This window comes from Heteronotia binoei, unplaced genomic scaffold (assembly GCF_032191835.1).
Source record: "Heteronotia binoei isolate CCM8104 ecotype False Entrance Well unplaced genomic scaffold, APGP_CSIRO_Hbin_v1 ptg000795l, whole genome shotgun sequence".
NCBI classification, from domain to species: Eukaryota; Metazoa; Chordata; class Lepidosauria; order Squamata; family Gekkonidae; genus Heteronotia; species Heteronotia binoei.
In genome coordinates, this window is record NW_026800092.1 from 19,867 (window position 1) to 38,768 (window position 18,902).

Sequence of the window (18,902 nt, forward strand, 5' to 3'; positions counted from 1 at the left end):
CCGGCTGGCTTGGCTTGAAGAAGTGATTTAAAACGAGAAATGCCTTCTCCAAGCCAGCCAATGGGGCAATGGGGGCTTCAAGAGTCACACAAGTGTGAAAAAACCACGTGTGTCTCCAGAGCCTCAGTATGGCCACCCTGAGGCTAGACTGTGTCTATCCAGCTAAGAGCCCAAGATCTAAAAGGATGGAGTAGAAATCCTCTTTCCCATCCCTTTATATCCTTCACGGGTGCAAAATGTGAAAACGGTTTTCTAAAACTAAGGGTGAGAAAAGCCTTGCATTTTGGACAGAAGAGAAATATGTTGTCGAAGGCTTTCCCGGCTGGAATTTCTTAGTTGTCGTAGATTTTCTGAGCTGCATGGCCATGGTCTTGGCATTGTGAGACCTGCTGTTTCGTCAGCAACTGTGACTGGCATCCTCAGAGGTGGAACCCGGAAAACTGGAGTTCTCTTTGAGTCAAAGCGAGAAGAGGATGGTAGGCGGGTAATTTATGTCTTTTGAGATGTGGTGCTGGAGAAGACTTTTGAGAGTCCCTTGGACTGCAAGATCCAATCAGTCAGTCCTAAGGGCAATCAACCCAGGCTGTTCCCTGGAAGGTCAGATGCTGAAGCTGAAGCTCAAATACTTTGGCCACCCAGTGAGAAGGGAGCCCTCACAGGAGAAGACCCGAGAGTCCCTTGGACTTCAAGAAGATCCGATCGGTCAGTCCTAAGAGAAATCAACCCTGACTGTTCCCTGGAAGGTCAGATGCTGAAGCTGAAGCTCAAATACTTTGGCCACCCAGTGAGAAGGGAGCCCTCACAGGAGAAGACCCGAGAGTCCCTTGGACTTCAAGAAGATCCGATCGGTCAGTCCTAAGGGAAATCAGCCCAGACTGTTCCCTGGAAGGTCAGATGCTGAAGCTGAAGTTCAAATACTTTGGCCACCCAATGAGAAGGGAGCACTCACTGAAGAAGACCCTGATGCTGGGAAAGACAGAAGGCAAAAGAAGAAGGGGACAGCAAAAGAGAAGATAGCTGGACAGTGTTACTGATGTAACTAACACGAGTTTGAGCAGACTTCGGAGGATGGCAGAAGACAAGAGGGCCTGGCGTGAATTTGTCCACAGGGTTGCAAAGATTTGGACTCGACTGTGCGACTGAACAACAACAAGTTATGTCTATTCAGGAAGGTGAGGTAGGGCTGAATCATTATCTATCCCACCTTCCTGAGTAGATAGAAATTAACTGCCTACCATCGTCTTCTCACTTTCACCCAGAGAGAACTCCAGCCTTCTGTGTTAGAACTCTGAGGATGCCAGTCACAGTTGCCGGCGAAACGTCGGGTCTCACGATGCCAAGACCACGGCCACGCAGCCCGGGAAATCTACAACAGCCAACAGAAGAAGAGCAGTTTGGAAAGGGACAGAGTGTCTTAAGGGACTTCCTTGCTTGCCGCCTCACCTGGAAAAGCCGGTAGGAGAAGTGTGTGGGTCTATGGGAGCTCCTGCTGCTCGCTTGGTCCCCAATGCAGGGAGCTGTTGAGGGGGCTCCAGACGGCAGCCCTTGTCTCCTCGCATCTGTGCTGCGGCTCTGCAGCCCCTCGGAGGCTGAGATGGGGCGGCCCTCTGTGCTCACCTCGCCCTCCGGCTTCTCGAATTATCAGCAAGCCAGCTGCCTTCCTGAGCCCATCAATGATGGATGATGTCTGGCAGCAAGGGGGCCTCTCCAGTTACCTGTTTGCACCTGTCCTTCTGGAGCAGGCAGCCAGGCCTGGTAAGAACAGAAGAACATAAGAGAAGCCCTGTTGGATCAGGCCAGTGGCCCCTCCAGTCCAACACTCTGTGTCACATAAGAACATAAGAGAAGCCCTGTTGGATCAGGCCAGTGGCCCATCCAGTCCAACACTCTGTGTCACATAAGAACATAAGAGAAGTCCTGTTGGATCAGGCCAGTGGCCCATCCAGTCCAACACTCTGTGTCACATAAGAACATAAGAGAAGCCCTGTTGGATCAGGCCAGTGGCCCATCCAGTCCAACACTCTGTGTCACATAAGAACATAAGAGAAGCCCTGTTGGATCAGGCCAGTGGCCCATCCAGTCCAACACTCTGTGTCACATAAGAACACCAGAAAAGCCCTGTTGGATCAGGCAGTGGCCCCTCCAGTCCAACACTCTGTGTCACATAAGAACACCAGAGAAGCCCTGTTGGATCAGGCCAGTGGCCCCTCCAGTCCAGCACTCTGTGTCACATAAGAACATAAGAGAAGCCCTGTTGGATCAGGCCAGTGGCCTCTCTGTAATGTACCAGTCGCGGAGACGAGCGTAGGGCAACATAGTTTATTACATGGTACAAAACAAGATGGAAGAGGGCGAACACGCGGGCCGGGCCCCGCATATATACAGCACTGGAACTATTCTTCCTGCTGGCCAGTCCAATGTAGGCCAGCCATATTTCCCGCCACTAGCTGTGATTGGCGGGTGGCAGCGCCCCGCGCGGAGGCACCTGGATGTTCTCAGTTGCCTCCGCTGCTGGTCGGACTAACGCTATTTTGCTATTGCGTTATTATGAAATGGTTGCGTTCTGCGAACGCCATACATTACACTCTCCAGTCCAACACTCTGTGTCACATAAGAACATAAGAGAAGCCCTGTTGGATCAGGCCAGTGGCCCCTCCAGTCCAACACTCTGTGTCACATAAGAACATAAGAGAAGCCCTGTTGGATCAGGCCAGTGGCCTCTCCAGTCCAACACTCTGTGTCACATAAGAACATAGGAGAAGCCATGTTGGATCAGGCCAGTGGCCCCTCCAGTCCAACACTCTGTCACATAAGAGAAGCCATGTTGGATCAGGCCAGTGGCCCCTCCAGTCCAACACTCTGTCACATAAGAACATAAGAGAAGCCCTGTTGGATCAGGCCAGTGGCCCCTCCAGTCCAACACTCTGTGTCACATAAGAACATAAGAGAAGCCCTGTTGGATCAGGCCAGGGGCCCCTCCAGTCCAACACTCTGTGTCACATAAGAACATAAGAGAAGCCCTGTTGGATCAGGCCAGTGGCCCCTCCAGTCCAACACTCTGTGTCACATAAGAACATAAGAGAAGCCCTGTTGGATCAGGCCAGTGGCCCCTCCAGTCCAACACTCTGTCACATAAGAACATAAGAGAAGCCCTGTTGGATCAGGCCAGTGGCCCATCCAGTCCAACACTCTGTGTCACACAGTGGCCAAAAATTTATATATATATATATATATATACGAGGAGGAGGATGCAGCGCCCCTTCAGACTGCAGCGATGGGGACCACCAGGTCTTCCCTGTTCTGCATCTCCGCTTCTCAGAGGTGCACAGGAGGCCTGCGATGAGTCACCTGTCCACCTTGGCTGTGGGTTGCCAGTCCCCAGGTGGGAAAAGGTGACTTATACAACAACAACAACAAAACCTGTGGAAAATAACGAACGAAGATTACTTCAAAATTGTAATTAATTACTTTTTAAACACTGCAACATCACGTATTATTGCATATTATCAAAACTTCATGAATGCAAGGTATAAAGTGCAGAGAATAAATGTTCAAAAGTGCTTGCAGTTAATCATGTCCATTGCCGACTTAAGACGCTTGAGGACAATTCACCCGGCTCCGCAGGACAGATAAAGGGCCAGTGTCAACTGTGTTGCAATTTCAGATAGTTCTGGCTAGTCCAGATTTAGGGTTACCGGAATGTGGTATGCTGAATGTGGTATGCTGGATTAAGTGGAATACGTCTCTCAGATGAAGACACTTGAAACAGTATTACAGGCTTCAGTGTCAGAGGCTGATGACTATCCACTACATATCCAACTTCTTTAAAGGATGAAAGTCTCAAGCAACGTCTTTAAATCACAAATTCTTTTCTGAAAAACAAGAACTCTCTGCAATCGCAACACGGGGGACGCTGGCCCTTTATTTGTCCCGCGGAACCGGGTGAATCGTCTTCAAGCGTCTTAAATCGGCAATGGACATGATTCACTGCAAGCACTTTTGAACATTTCTTCTCTGCACTTTATACCTTGCATTCATGAAGTTTTGATAATATGCAATAATACGTGATGTTGCAGTGTTTAAAAAGTAATTAATTACAATTTTGAAGTAATCTTCGTTCGTTATTTTCCACAGGTTTTTTTTTTGTTGTTCTTTAAGTCACTTTTTCCCACCTGGGGACTGGCAACCCACAGCCAAGGCGGACAGGTGAGTCATCGCAGGCCTCCTGTGCACCTCTGAGAAGCGGAGATGCAGAACAGGGAAGACCTGGTGGTCCCCATCGCTGCAGTCTGAAGGGCCACTGTGTGACACAGAGTGTTGGACTGGAAGGGCCACTGGCCTGATCCAACATGGCTTCTCTTATGTTCTTATGTGACAGAGTGTTGGTTGTTCGTTATTTTCCACATTTTTGTTGTTGTTGTATAAATCCCCAGGTGGGGGCAGGGGATCCCCGGTTTGGAGGCCCTCCCCCCGTTTCAGGGTCATCAGAAAGCGGGGGGGGGGGGGGAGGGAAATGTCTGCTGGGCACTCCATTATTCCCTATGGAGACCAACAGGTATAATGGAGAATTGATCTGTGGGAATATGGGGCTCTGGGGGGGCCTGTTTTTGAGGTAGAGGCACCAAACTTTCAGCATAGCACCTGGTGCCTCTCCCCAAAAGACCCTCCAAGTTTTAAAAAGATTGGACCAGGGGGAGGATTGGGGCCTCGCTGGGCTATGGCTGTTCTCATTCCAAGACTGCACAAGCTAACTGTGTCCTGTGAGGCGTTCCTCTTTAATCTTTGCCAACCGCATTTTCAAATAAAGAGCGCTTTGGGAGCACGTGTGGTCCAGCCTCCCACCTGCCCTCATCACAAGGAAAGGGGGGCGGGGCTCCAGCCCATTCCAGGTAGGCCTCTAAAGTCACACCTCCACCTCTAAGGGTCAGGAAGTTCTTCCTAATCTTGAGCCGGAAACTCTTTAGATTTAATTTCAACCCACTGATTCTGGTCCTACCTTCTGGGGCCACAGAAAACAATTCCACCCCATCCTCTCTAGGACAGCCCTTCAAGGACTTGGTGATCCTATCACCTCTCAGCCGTCTCCTCGCCAGGTTAAGGTTGACGGTTCCCATCAGAGGCTGAGAATAAGCAGCTTCGTCTATACCACCATTTGTGAAATTTAGACTCTTAAAATACTTTCCAAGCACTTTAATGAAAGATAGCATTGGCACAAATCCTTTGTTCCACTTTCAAGCGTGAAGGAGAAAGTTGGACTTTGACAATAATTGTGTGATTTTTCCAAATCAATATTTATTATGTGAATGTGATACATTCCCATGTATTGTACGTAGATAGATCCAAGCGGGCAGCCATGTTGGTCTGAAGCAGTTGAAGAAAGCAGGAGTTAAGGGGCAACTTTAAGACCAGCCAATTTTTATTTAGAACGTCAGCTTTCGTGCGCTCTTAAGCACACTTCATCCGATGAGGAATCCAGCAGTGAGCAAAGCCACACAGAGCTGAGCGGAGCCATACAGAGCTGGTTGGCAGCTTTATCACCAAACTGGGAGAGCCAGTTTGGTGTAGTGGTTAAGTGTGTGGACTCTTACCTGGGAGAACCGGGTTTGATTCCCCACTCCTCCACTTGCACCTGCTAGCATGGCCTTGGGTCAGCCATCGCTCTGGCAGAGGTTGTCCTTGAAAGGGCAGCTGCTGTGAGAGCCCTCTCAGCCCCACCCACCTCACAGGGTGTCTGTTGTGGGGGAGGAAGGGAAAGGAGATTGTGAGCCGCTCTGAGACTCTTCGGAGTGGAGGGCGGGATATAAATCCAATATCTTCATCTACCTCACAGGGTGTCTGTTGTGGGGGAGGAAGGTAAAGGAGATTGTGAGCCGCTCTGAGACTCTTCGGAGTGGAGGGCGGGATATAAATCCAATATCTTCATCTACCTCACAGGGTGTCTGTTGTGGGGGAGGAAGGGAAAGGAGATTGTGAGCCGCTCTGAGACTCTTCGGAGTGGAGGGCGGGATATAAATCCAATATCTTCATCTACCTCACAGGGTGTCTGTTGAGGGGGAGGAAGGTAAAGGAGATTGTGAGCCGCTCTGAGACTCTTCGGAGTGGAGGGCGGGATATAAATCCAATATCTTCATCTACCTCACAGGGTGTCTGTTGTGGGGGAGGAAGGTAAAGGAGATTGTGAGCCGCTCTGAGACTCTTCGGAGTGGAGGGCGGGATATAAATCCAATATCTTCATCTACCTCACAGGGTGTCTGTTGAGGGGGGGGAGAAGGGAAAAGAGATTGTGAGCCCCTCTGACTCTGAATTTCGGAGTGGAGGGCGGGATATAAATCCAATATCTTCTTCCAATATCTTCTTTTTAATTCTCTGCACCTGGATGTTGGCAACCCTCCACAGGACCATCTTCCCCCTCCCCCTTTCTGCATTCTGGCACAGCAAGGCTTCTCCCCCCGCCCGCACATGGCCCTTAGCTCTCAAATTAAACCAGCACTCTGAAAAAACATCTTTTAATTAGACATAATTAACAAAACAACACACTACAATGCAGATCTCACATTGGGCAACCGAAGATTTCAGAAACGAATCCCACCCCATCGATGGTAATATTGGACAGGCTTTTCAGAGGGCTAAAGGCCATGCAAAAGAGGGAACACCGCATGTTCTCGTCCCGTTTGTGCCTTTGGTCAAACAGGTGATCAGGTTTTTGTACAGTTCCAAAAACATGCAAAACCTCTTTGATGTGGGAGCCAGAGATACCATGGGAAGGAAAGCCTTTTCTCAAACCGCTCCCGGCTGCTAGAAATTATGCTTGTGGAAACAAGAACTCCACTTTCCCTACCTGAAAGTAATAAAAGGGGAAGGCAAGACACGGTGTGTAATGGTTACAGAGAAGACGGAAGGCTGAACTAAAACTCAAGGAGCCCAGATTCAAATCCCACCTCTGCTGTGAAGCTCACAAGGTGACCCTCGGCTTAGTCTACCCCAATGAGTCATAGTAAGGCTAAAATGAGGCGAGGAGAACCATGCCCTCTCCACCCCCCGCCCGAACTCACTGGATAAAAATGCCCAAGGGCTGCGTTATGGGCCCATAATTCTAGAAGTCTCCTCCTTCCTCGGATGGGTCTTTCCGTCCACTGTTGCCCCTTTGGCCATGCAGACGTCCTGGAAACTTGTCCTGGATTTCTGGCTTCCTCATTGCCCCTACCCTGCCCCCAAACACACAAAAGAAAAAGAAACAGAAAAGAGGAAAGTATGTGAGCAGTCACGGCTTCTTGCCCAGCCTACGAAGCTTACTGGGTCTTGCAAAGTCATGATGGTTTTTTGAGGTGTTGCTGTTTTGTAAAAAGGGAGTGGAGGCTTTGTGCCTATACGCGAATGTACTGTATGAGATGTTGTTAGAAATAGCTGGAGGAAGTATTTGGGAGTTGCCTTCCATTCGGAGTGTTCTTAAAATTACTGGAGTTGTCTGTATTGAAGAGGAGGAAGAGCAAACCTTTGCTAGGAGAAACTTCGAAGGAGGACCTCAACTCGACCTTCTGTGCATCGGAACTCTACTGTCCTTTATATTGTGAATCCCTTGTGGGAATATATTCGTACTGTAATGGCTCTGTATATGTACATGTATTTGCAAACTTCATTTTGCCTATAAAAGTTGAAAGTTGGAGTACATCACACCTCAGCAGGGCTTTTTTTGGGGCAGGAACGCTGTTCCAGCTGGCTTGGTGTCAGGGGGCATGGCTTAGTATGCAAATGTGAAACAATGTTGATGCCAGGGGGTGTGGCCTATTAGACAAATGAGTTCCTGCTGGGATTTTTCTGCAAGAAAAGTCCTGCACTTTGGTAATTTTTGGTCACTAGAACCCTTTGGGTTGTTTATTGCTGCACAGTCCAGAGCAGGGGTGTCAAACAGGCAGTTTGGGGGCCGAATCAGGCCCCCGGAGGGCTCCTATCAGGCCCCCGGAGGGCTCCTATCAGGCCCCCAAGCAACTGGCTGTCATCTGCTTCCTTCTCCCCCTCTCTTGCTTCCTTCTGCATCACAGCTGCTCAACTGCTCAGGAGTTGCAGAGCAAAACCTCTATTTTCTCCATTGGCTGAGGCTCCCTCCCCCCAGTCCACTGGGGAAGGAAGGAAAGAGCCAGTTCCCTGGATCCCATGGGAGAAATACAAAGAAATCATCCTTAAGATCAATGGGTGCCAATGTTTTAAGCATGTTTTTAAGTTTTTTTAAATACATATATTTGTGTTTGTCTGTGTTCTTTATAAAATTTATATCTCTGCTACCTAATCTTAAATAGGTACACACGTGGTCTGGCCCAACCCAACATGGCCCGGCCCAACAAGGTCTCATTTCTGTCAGATCTGGCCCTCGTAACAGCTGAGTTTGACACCCCTGGTTTGGAGTGACTTCTCTATTGGTTTATTCATGGCTTCCAAGAGCTGACAAGATCGGACTCGCCTGGGCACCTAGGTCAAGGCAAGAGACCTTTAGAATTATAGAATCATCGAAGAATTGGAAGGGACCTCCAGGGTCATCTAGTCCAACCCCCTGCACAATGCAGGAAACTCACAAACCCCTCCCCCTAAATTCACAGGATCTTCATAGCTGTCAGATGGCCATCTAGCCTCTGTATAAAAACCTCCAAGGAAGGAGAGCCCACCACCTCCCGAGGAGGAAGCCTGTTAGAATCACAGAAGAGTTGGAAGGGACCTCCAGAGTCATCTAGTCCAACCCCCTGCACAATGTAGGAAACTCACAAACACCTCCCCCTAAATTCACAGGATCCTCATTGCTGTCAGATGGCCATCTAGCCTCTGCTGAAAAACCTCCAAGGAAGGAGAGCCCACCACCTCCCGAGGAGGAAGCCTGGTAGAATCACAGAAGAGTTGGAAGGGACCTCCAGAGTCATCTAGTCCAACCCCCTGCACAATGCAGGAAACTCACAAACACCTCCCCCTAAATTCACAGGATCTTCATAGCTGTCAGATGGCCATCTAGCCTCTGCTGAAAAACCTCCAAGGAAGGAGAGCCCACCACCTCCCGAGGAGGAAGCCTGGTAGAATCACAGAAGAGTTGGAAGGGACCTCCAGAGTCATCTAGTCCAACCCCCTGCACAATGCAGGAAACTCACAAACCCCTCCCCCTAAATTCACAGGATCTTCATAGCTGTCAGGTGGCCATCTAGCCTCTGCTGAAAAACCTCCAAGGAAGGAGAGCCCACCACCTCCCGAGGAGGAAGCCTGTTAGAATCACAGAAGAGTTGGAAGGGACCTCCAGAGTCATCTAGTCCAACCCCCTGCACAACGTAGGCACGTCACAAATAGAGGTGGTTTGCTCTTGCTTGCCTCAGAACAGCAACCCTGGTTTTCCTTGGTGGTCTCTCATCCAAGGACTACGCAATGCTTAGCTTCTGAGGTCTATGCAGATATTGGTGAGTCGGTGCCAGGAGAAAAAGCAAAGATGTGTCTTGGGGAAGCAGCGGTGGGTGTGGCGGAAGGGACCCCTAGCACCGCAGCTTCCGCACGGCCCGGGAGAACTTCTTCAGCTCCTTCTCTCCGTGCCGCCACTTCCTGACCCACGAGATGACCAGCCGACCGGCGACCCTGTGCCCCATGGCGAGGACCACGAACTCCGGCCCAGCCAGCTCCGGGCAGGCGCATGCCTCTCCCCCGGCCAACCACAGCACCGGCTTCTTCAGCTCCTCCTCTGACCAGCCGTCCTTCTTGTACAGAGTCCGGCCCCTGCTTTCCGGGACCACTTTCAGGTCTCCTTCCACGCCGGACGAGGACCGGACGCTCATTTTCAGGGCTGGGGAAAGAGAAGGGCTGCCCGTCAACAGTGGCCCGTGGCTTAGGCAACTTCTCCCTCTCCCACAGGGTTGCCAGCCTCCAGGTGGGGCCTGGAGATCTCTCTAGGGTTGCCAAGTCCGACTCAAGAAATATCTGAGGACTTTGGGGAGGGGGGGGTGGAGCCAGGAGCAAGGGTGTGACAAGCACGAGTGAACGCCAAAAAGAGTTCTGGCCATCGCATTGAGAGGGACCGTGCTCCTTTTAAGTGCCTTCCTTCCACAGGAAATAATGGAAGATAGGGGCACCTTCTTTGGGGGCTTATAGAATCGGACTCCTTGGTCCAATCCTTTTGAAACTTGGGGGATATTTTGGGAAGAGGCAATGGACGCTATGCTGAAAATTCGGTGACTCTACCTCAAAGAAAGCCCCCCCCGCAGAGACACAGATACCCACAGATCAATTCTCCATTATACCCTATGGAAATTGATCTCCATAAGGTATAACAGAGTGCCCCACAGACATTCTCCCCCGCCCGCTTTCTGATAACCCTGAAGCAGTGGGACGGCCTCCGAACTGGGGGATCCCCTGCCCCCCCCCCCCCCCCCCCCGGGAATTGGCAACCCTAGATCTCCCAGAATTATAACCGGACTCCAGACTATATAGATCAGTCTCCCAAGAGAAAAGGGCTGCTTTGGAAAGTGCTCTCTGTGGCATTAAAGCTGAGGTCCAAGCCCCGCCCTCCCAGATCGCCAGGAATTTTAGTCCAGAGTTGGCAACCGTACCCTCCCCCACAGTCGCCTGTGTCGTTTCTCTGCTCCTCACGCTGCCCATCTGTTAGTGGCCCCAATCCCGGCCCGCCAGCCCCGCCCCCGGCACCCACCCTTACGAGACTGGAAGCTCACCAAAATCCTGACTGCAGAAGATTTCCAAAAACTCCTTTTCCTTGTGTCCCTTGTCAAGGCAGGCGGGACAGACGACATCTGCAGCGGGGGAGACAAAGACAGTTTGGGGAGCGTCAGGGAGAGTTGAAGTGCAGGGCTACCAACTTCCAGGTGCGGCCTGGAGACCTCCCAGAATCACAACTCTTCTCCAAATTAAGACAAGTCAGTTCCCCTGGGGAACACGGCAGCTTTGGAGGGTGGCGTCGATGGCGTTACACCCCAAGCTCCACCTTCCTGAGATTCCACTCCAAAGTCTTCAGGAATTCCCCAACTAGGGTTGCCAATCTCCAGGTGGGGGCAGGGGATCCCCCCCCCCGTTTGGAGGTTTTACTCTCCCAGCTTCAGGGTCATCAGAAAGCAGGGTAGGGGGAGGGAGTAGGGTTGCCAATCCCCAGGTGGTGGCAGGGGATCCCCCGGTTTGGAGGCCCTCCCCCCACTTCAGGGTCGTCAGAAAGCGGGGAGAGGGGAGGGAAATGTCTGCTGGGAACTCTGTTATTCCCTATGGAGATTTATTCCCATAGAAAATCATGGAGAATTCATCTGTGGGTATCTGGGGCTCTGGGAGGGCTGTGTTTTGGGGTAGAGGCACCAAATTTTCAGTATAGCATCTAATGCTTCTCCCCAAAATACCCCCCAAGTTTCAAAAAGATTGGACCAGGGGGTCCAATTCTATGAGCCCCAAAAGAAGGTGCCCCTATCCTTCATTATTTCCTAAAAAAGGAAGGAATTGAAAAGGTGTGCTGTCCCTTTAAATGTGATGGCCAGAACTCCCTTTGGAGTTCAATTATGCTTGTCACAGCCTTGATCTTGGCTCCACCCCCAATGTCTCCTGGCTCCACCTCCAAAGTCCCCAGATATTTCTTGAATTGGACTTGGCAACCCTAGGAGGGAGGGACATTGCTGCTGGGCACTCCATTATTCCTGTCACGACTCAGGGGGGTCTTACAAAGTGCCGCCACCACTCTGGGTTAAGGGTTCCCCTCGAGAAGGCCCAGAGTCTCCTCCCAAGCCCTTCAGGCCTCTTGTAGCTTAGCTGCTATTTCTAGGCTGGAGGGGGTGTGATGAAAGGGCAATTGGTTTGTGGATGTGCCCATTGTTTGGTGGGGCTTCCTGGAAGGGTAGTGATAAGGAAACTGGCTGTCGAATGTGACCATTGTTCTGTGTTAATTGCTGGGAGGGTTGGAAGGGGTTTGAAGATAAGGAAGATGGTTGTTGACTGTTATCTTCAAACCCCTTCCAACCCTCCCAGGAAGCCCCACCAAACAATGGGCACATCCACAAACCAATTGCCCTTTCACCACACCCCCTCCAGCCTAGAAATAGCAGCTCTCCAGCAGCCCTGGCCCCACTCAATGCACAGCAGCCCAGAAGGTCTGAGCGCCTGCTCCGGCTGCAACGCCACTGAGGATGTTCTCCGCAGCTGAGAACGAAACGTCTGGAAGGAAAACTTTCTCCAGTAGAACACGGCACTTGATCCCGAAAGATTCTACAAACCCTAATGATGTTACCAGCCGTGAAAACCTAAAATCTTTGAATTTATATTTCGCTCTATACTCTGAATCTCGGAGCAGTCACAATCTCCTTTACCTTCCCCCCCCCAAAGAGATGTCCATTTTGAAGCAGAACTATTTTTATTGAACATATTACCAATAGAACAAAGTAGGAGTCAAGTGCACGTTTAAGAGTCTCAGAGCGGCTCACAATCTCCTTTATTTTCCTCCCCCACAAAAGACATCCTGTGAGGCAGGTGGGGCTGAGAGGGCTCTCACAGCAGCTGCGCTTTCAAGGGCAACTCCTGCAAGAGCTATGGCTAACCCAAGGTCATTCCAGCAGCTGCAAATGGAAGAAGAAGACTGCAGACCCCTTCTCTCTGGATCAGAGACTCAGAGCAGCTCACAATCTCCTATATCTTCTCCCCCCACAACAGACACCCTGTGAGGTGGGTGGGGCTGAGAGAGCTCTCCCAGAAGCCGCCCTTTCAAAGACAGCTCTGTGAGAACTATGGCTGACCCAAGGCCATTCCAGCAGGTGCAGGTGGAGGAGTGGGGAATCAAACCCGGTTCTCCCAGATAGGAGAGCTCTGGCTGACCCAAGGCCATTCCAGCAGCTGCAAGTGGAGGAGTGGGGAATCCAACCCGGTTCTCCCAGATAAGAGAGCTCTGGCTGACCCAAGGCCCTTCCAGCAGCTGCAAGTGGAGGAGTGGGGAATCCAACCTGGTTCTCCCAGATAAGAGAGCTCTGGCTGACCCAAGGCCATTCCAGCAGCTGCAGGTGGAGGAGTGGGGAATCAAACCCGGTTCTCCCAGATAAGAGAGCTCTGGCTGACCCAAGGCCCTTCCAGCAGCTGCAAGTGGAGGAGTGGGGAATCCAACCTGGTTCTCCCAGATAAGAGAGCTCTGGCTGACCCAAGGCCATTCCAGCAGGTGCAAGTGGAGGAGTGGGGAATCAAACCCGGTTCTCCCAGATAAGAGAGCTCTGGCTGACCCAAGGCCATTCCAGCAGCTGCAAGTGGAGAAGTGGGGAATCAAACCCAGTTCTCCCAGGTAAGAGTCCGTGCACTTAACCACTACACCAAACTGGCTCGGGTGTAGTCGTTTGAGTCCAGGGGCAGCACATTTAAAACCACTGAAATTTAATTCTGAATCGAAGCTTTCGTATGCATGTACACTTCTTCAGACACATTGAAACAGACTCCACTAACCATTGGGGGGGGGTTAGCTTAGGCTTCCCAACCCTCCCGCCCTGGCGGGGGACCCCAGGATTTCCAGCCTCTTTCCCCGCTCCCCAAAAAAACGGAAGTGGGGGGAGGGGGGGAAACGGTGCCAAGGAGCGCGGCAAGCCGCCCCATCTCAGAGCGAGCGACGCCGCTGCGCGGCTGCCGCCTCTTCTCTGCTCACCGTAGCTGCTCCTCCGAGATGGGCTCAGGCTGAGCCCATCTCGGAGGAGCAGCTAAGATGAAGCCGAGAAGAGGTGGCAGCAGCGCCATCGCCCGCTCCGCCTCTGAGGTAAAATCAGAGAAGGGGAGGGTGGAGGCAGGCCAGGAGCGTGGCGAGCCGCGAATCTGGGTCCTTCTAGGACCTGAGCCCATCTCGGAGGAGCAGCTACGGTGAAGCTGAGAAGAAGCGGCAGCAGCGCAGTGGCCGCCCGCTCCAAGATGGGGCGGCTCGCCGCGCTCCTTGGCGCCGTTTCCCCCCCTCTCCCTAGCTCCACTCCAGTGTCTCCTGGCTCCATCCCCAAAGTCTCCTGGCTCCACCCCCAAAGTCCCCAGATATTTCTGAAATTGGACTTGGCATCCCTAGTTTAGCTGCCTGGAAGGTCAAAATAGAGTCAAAATGCATAAATATCTGAGGGATGAGTATAGCTAAGAGTGGATTAAAGCAGTTGGTAAGAAGTGTGAGTAGCAGCAAATTAGCACAAAGATAATGGAGTTAATAAACAGATGTGAGAACTGAGTGACTTAGCACATGTAGTAAGATAAGAACCCAATATCTTTGTTAAGCCCTGGGGCTTCCATTGTCCAGAGCAGGGGTGACCAAACTTGCTTGATGTAAGAGCCACACAGAATAAACGGCAGATGTTTGAGAGCCGCAAGACGTGAACAAATATTACACACACACCTTTGCTTCTTCGCACAGAAAGACGAAATACATATGTATGCACTGGATCAATCAATCAATAAATTTATTGTCCCTTAACCCACTGTTTATTAACCTGTTTTTATATGCCATTAAAGGTTGATTGATTGATTGTATGCACTTGACAACACAACCATGCTAGGAGACTTTTTCTTAAAAACAAAAGCTGGGATTAACAGTCCTCATAAGACCAGCACAGGGAAAGGTTAGGAAATTATTTTTTGGCACCAGTGGGAGAAGGAAGCACACATGTACCAAATCAATCACTGACCACCATTTGCATCATTATACATCTCTCTTTGTCTTGACACCAAGGTTAGTAAATAAATACAGCTCCTCCAAGAGCTATGAAATTAGGGGGGAATCCTGCACACACCCCCTCTTTAATTCCATTCCTCCTTTCAGTAGCTCCCTTGACTCTTGAACTCTCTTTCCCCGCTCTAGGTCTCCAGGCAACCTCTGCAGTGGGTACTGTTGGCATTTAACGGCATACACAATGTTAAAAGATGAGCAAGTTAATATTAAACCGAGATGGTTTAGTTGATGTTGTTAAGTTCAGTGACTGTGCTGTCTGGGTCTAGGTGGCAGCAAAATTGGCATCTGGGTTTATTGCAAGCTCCGTTACCAGTGTCCATGTTCAAATCAGACACTGCATTATTGCGGGTGAGGTGTAAGATTGGGGAGGGAAGGACACAGAAAGGCACAGTGTGAGGATATCTGCATGCAGGATAAGTGTTAGTAAAGACTAAAAGGGATGTGGGGGGGGGGGAGGGGAGGTCCATTTTCACCAGCAGCCTTCCCTTTACTGTAACATAACAAAGTTTGAGTCCAGGGAAACCAAAGTTTAATTCTGGGTATAAGCTTTGATATCCATGCAGACTTCCACAGATACCAGACCAACCTGGATCTTTAGAGCCCTCCCAGCCCCACCCACCTCACAGGGTGTCTGTTGTGGGGGGAGAAGACATAGGAGATTGTAAGCCGCTCTGAGTCTCTGATTCAGGGAGAAGGGCGGGATATAAATCTGCAATTCTTCTTCTTCTTCTTCTCCCCTCCACTTGCAGCTGCTGGAATGGCCTTGGGTCAGCCAGAGCTCTCTTATCTTGGAGAACCGGGTTTGATTCCCTACTCCTCTACTTGCACCTGCTGGAATGGCCTTGGGTCAGCCAGAGCTCTCTTATCTGGGAGAACCGGGTTTAATTCCCCTCTCCTCCACTTGCAGCTGCTGGAATGGCCTTGGGTCAGCCAGAGCTCTTATCTGGGAGAACCGGGTTTGATTCCCCCCTCCTCCACTTGCAGCTGCTGGAATGGCCTTGGGTCAGCCAGAGCTCTCTTATCCGGGAGAACCGGGTTTGATTCCCCTCCCAGTTTGGTGTAGTGGTTAAGTGTGCGAACTCTTATCTGGGAGAACCAGGTTTGATTCCCCACTCCTCCACTTGCACCTGCTGGCATGGCCTTGGGTCAGCCACAGCTTTCGTAGGAGTTGTCCTTGAAAGGGCAGCTGCTGGGAGAGGCCTCTCAGCCCCCTTACCTCACAGGGTGTCTGTTGTGGGGGGAGAAGATATAGGAGATTGTAAACCGCTCTGAGTCTCTGATTCAGGGAGAAGGGCGGGATATAAATCTGCAATTCTTCTTCTTCTTCTTTGTTAAAAGAAGCGGTTTCGCCCTTTGGCAACACTGACGCTATCTGTGCAAATGGGTTTGAAAGCATTTTAATCTTGAGGAGATGCGGCTAGCTGAGAAGCCTTTGCTAGAAAGCCGGACTGCTGCTCGAAGGGGAGAAGGCACGATGCGATCACATCGGTGTGAGTAACAAAATCTGTGGCAGGGTGTGTGAGCGGTGACTCACAAACACTTCTCCCCTGCCGCACAGTTTCTTAGCATTTAAGGTGCTCCTGGATTCTTGCTTCCCCCCCTCCTCGCTACAGACAGACACGCATGGTGATCCATCTTGGTGTGAGTGTTACTCACCGCCCTACAAAACAGCCGCCTGAACCTCCCTTTATGTTTGGCAAAGGTTTTTTTTAATGGTATCCCTTTAACCATGTCTTTACCCCCTTACTTATCTTTCACAATCACCGCCTTTCTTTCCCTAATCCCACTGCACATATACACACCCGCTGAAGAAGAGGAAGAAGAAGAGATTAGGTTTATTTCCCACCCTTCGCTTCCCAAAGGATTCTCAGAGTGGCTTACAAATCTCCTTTCTCTTCCCCTCCCCACAACAGACACCCTGTGAGGGAGGGGGGGCTGACCCAAGGCCATTCCAGCAGCTGCAAGGGGAGGAGTGGGGAATCAAACCCGGTTCTCCCACATAAGAGAGCTCTGGCTGACCCAACACCATTCCAGCAGCTGCAAGTGGAGAAGTGGGGAATCAAACCCGGTTCTCCCAGATAAGAGAGCTCTGGCTGACCCAAGGCCATGCCAGCAGCTGCAAGTGAAGGAGTGGGGAATCAAACCTGGTTCTCCCAGATAAGAGAGCTCTGACCCAAGGCCATGCCAGCAGGGGCAAGTGGAGAAGTGGGGAATCAAACCTGGTTCTCCCAGATAAGAATCTGCGCACTTAACCACGACACCAAACTGGCTCTCAAGAAGAAGATGATGTTGAATTTATACCCCTCTGTCCACTTCGAATCTCAGAGTGGCTCACAATCTCCGTGACCTTCCTCCCCCACAACTGACACCCTGAGAGAGCTATGACAGAAGGTGCCCTTTCTAGGACAACTTCTGCCAGAGCTCTGGCTGATCCAAGGCCATTTCAGGAGCTGCCAGTGGAAGAGTGCGGAATCAAACCCGATTCTCCCAGATAAGAGTCTGCGCACTTAATTATGTCACCCAACTGGCTCTCGAAGAAGAAGAAGGAGGAGGAGGAGAAGGAGGAGGAGAAGAAGTTGAAGAAGGAGGTGGAGGAGGAGAAGAAGGAGGAGCAAAAGGAGAAGGAGAAGAAGGAGGAGGAAAAGGAGAAGGAGGAGGAGGAGAAGGAGGAGGAAAAGGAGGAGAAGGAGGAGGAGGAAAAGGAGAAGGAGAAGAAGGAGGAGGAAAAGGAGGAGAAGAAGGAGGAGGAGGAGAAGGAGAAGAAGGAGGAGGAGGAGAAGGAGAAGAAGGAGGAGGAGAAGAAGGAGTAGCAGGAGAAGGAAAAGGAGAAGGAGAAGAAGGAGGTGGAAAAGGAGAAGAAGTAGGAGGAAAAGGAGAAGGAGGAGGAAAAGGAGAAGAAGAAGAAGGCTGAATTACCAGGATTATTAGAGATTTAGCAATAGATTCTGAGCAAGAAAACATGAGCGGAAGAGGAAGCTTGTACCCAGAATTAAATGCCCCCCGCCCTGGCACTGCTGGTGCCCCCGCCAGGGGTTCCGCTGTCCCTCCTAACTCACCTTCCTTCTGGGGCGGCAGCCTGTCCTCTTGGCCGGCGGGGGGGATGCAGAGCTCATTGCCCTGCGGGAAGCGGCTGCAGTTCAGCATCTCGGGCCAGGGGAAGCCGAAGGCGGCCATGACGGGGCTGCAGCCCTCTCGGACTTCCTGGCAGAGGGTCCGGCAGGGGAAGACGGGCTCCTGCAGCTCGCTGAGGCAGACGGGGGCGAAGAGAGAGCAGAGGAACTTCTTGGTGTCGCGGTGGCACTGCTTGGTCAGCAGGGGCACCCAGGAGACAGACTGCTGCAGGACCTCCCGCACGGTGTCGTGGCCCAGGAGGTTGGGCAGGCGCATCTCGCTGTAGCCCACCCCGTGGCAGAGAGTCATGGTGTCGGGCACCGGCTTGCAGGCGCTGCGCCTGGAGCTCAGGTGGGCCAGGGGGTGGGGGAAAGATGGGGGGGAGGAGGAAGAGGAGGGGAAGCTCCAGGCAGCCAGCAGCAGAGCCAAAGGCAGGAGGCGGAGGTCCATGGGGAACCTGGAGGAGAAAGGCACACTGGGATGAGAGCAGGGCTTCGACCTTGGCTTTCAAAGACAGGCTGTGCCAGGGGTGGCCAAACTCTGGTTCTTTCGCACATCTTGTGTGGCTCTTGAAGCCTCCGCTGCCCCGTCAGCCGGCTCGGAGAAGGCACTGCTCTCAGTCAATCCCTTCTCTTGTTAAATCAGAGAGCCAGTTTGGCGTAGTGGTTAAGCGCTCAGACTCTTAGCTGGGAGAACCAGGTTTGATTCCCCACTTTTCCACAGGCACCTGCTGGAATGGCCTGGGGCCAGCCAGAGCTCTGGCAGAGGTTGTCCTCGAAAGGGCGGCTGCTGTGAGAGCTCTCTCAGCCCCACCCACCTCACAGGGTGTCTGTTGTGGGGGGAGAAGATATGGGAAATTGTGAGCCGCTCTGAGTCCCTGATTCAGAGAGAAGAGCAGGGTATAAATCCGCAGTCATCTTCTTCTCCAAGCCAAGCTAGCTGGCGGCTTGGAGAATGGATTTCAAGTTGCTTTCTTTCCACCTTTTCCTCCCCCTCCTCCATCCATTTTCCTTCCTTCCCTCCTCCCTTCCCTTCCTTCCCTCCCTTCCCTTCCTCCCTCCCTTCCCACTTCCCTTCCTTCCTCCCCTCTTTCCTTCTTTGCTTCCTTCCTCCC

The 18,902-nt window shown here is 51.5% G+C and overlaps 1 protein-coding gene across 1 annotated transcript; it reads right to left on the reverse strand.

Annotated features, from left to right (window-relative positions):
- Positions 1 to 9,484: 9,484 nt before the first annotated feature.
- Positions 9,485 to 18,240, reverse strand: LOC132590798 (secreted frizzled-related protein 2-like). Its single transcript, XM_060263724.1, has 3 exons — positions 17,734 to 18,240; positions 10,689 to 10,766; positions 9,485 to 9,805 (listed from the first exon to the last, which is right to left on the reverse strand). Exons 1-3 carry the CDS (start codon positions 18,236 to 18,238, stop codon positions 9,501 to 9,503), a joined length of 888 nt encoding a protein of 295 aa, XP_060119707.1. The 5' UTR covers positions 18,239 to 18,240; the 3' UTR covers positions 9,485 to 9,500.
- Positions 18,241 to 18,902: the final 662 nt, after the last annotated feature.

What these genes read in the sequence shown, in the direction of transcription:
- LOC132590798 (XM_060263724.1), bottom strand. Translation starts at nt 18,238, where the DNA reads ATGGACCTCCGCCTCCTGCCTTTGGCTCTGCTGCTGGCTGCCTGGAGC. An exon ending in GCTGCCGCCCCAGAAGGAAG is followed by an intron (nt 10,767 to 17,733) that starts GTGAGTTAGGAG and finishes CCCCCGCTGCAG; the next exon opens with ATGTCGTCTGTCCCGCCTGC. An exon ending in CTTCTGCAGTCAGGATTTTG is followed by an intron (nt 9,806 to 10,688) that starts GTGAGCTTCCAG and finishes CTCTTTCCCCAG; the next exon opens with CCCTGAAAATGAGCGTCCGG.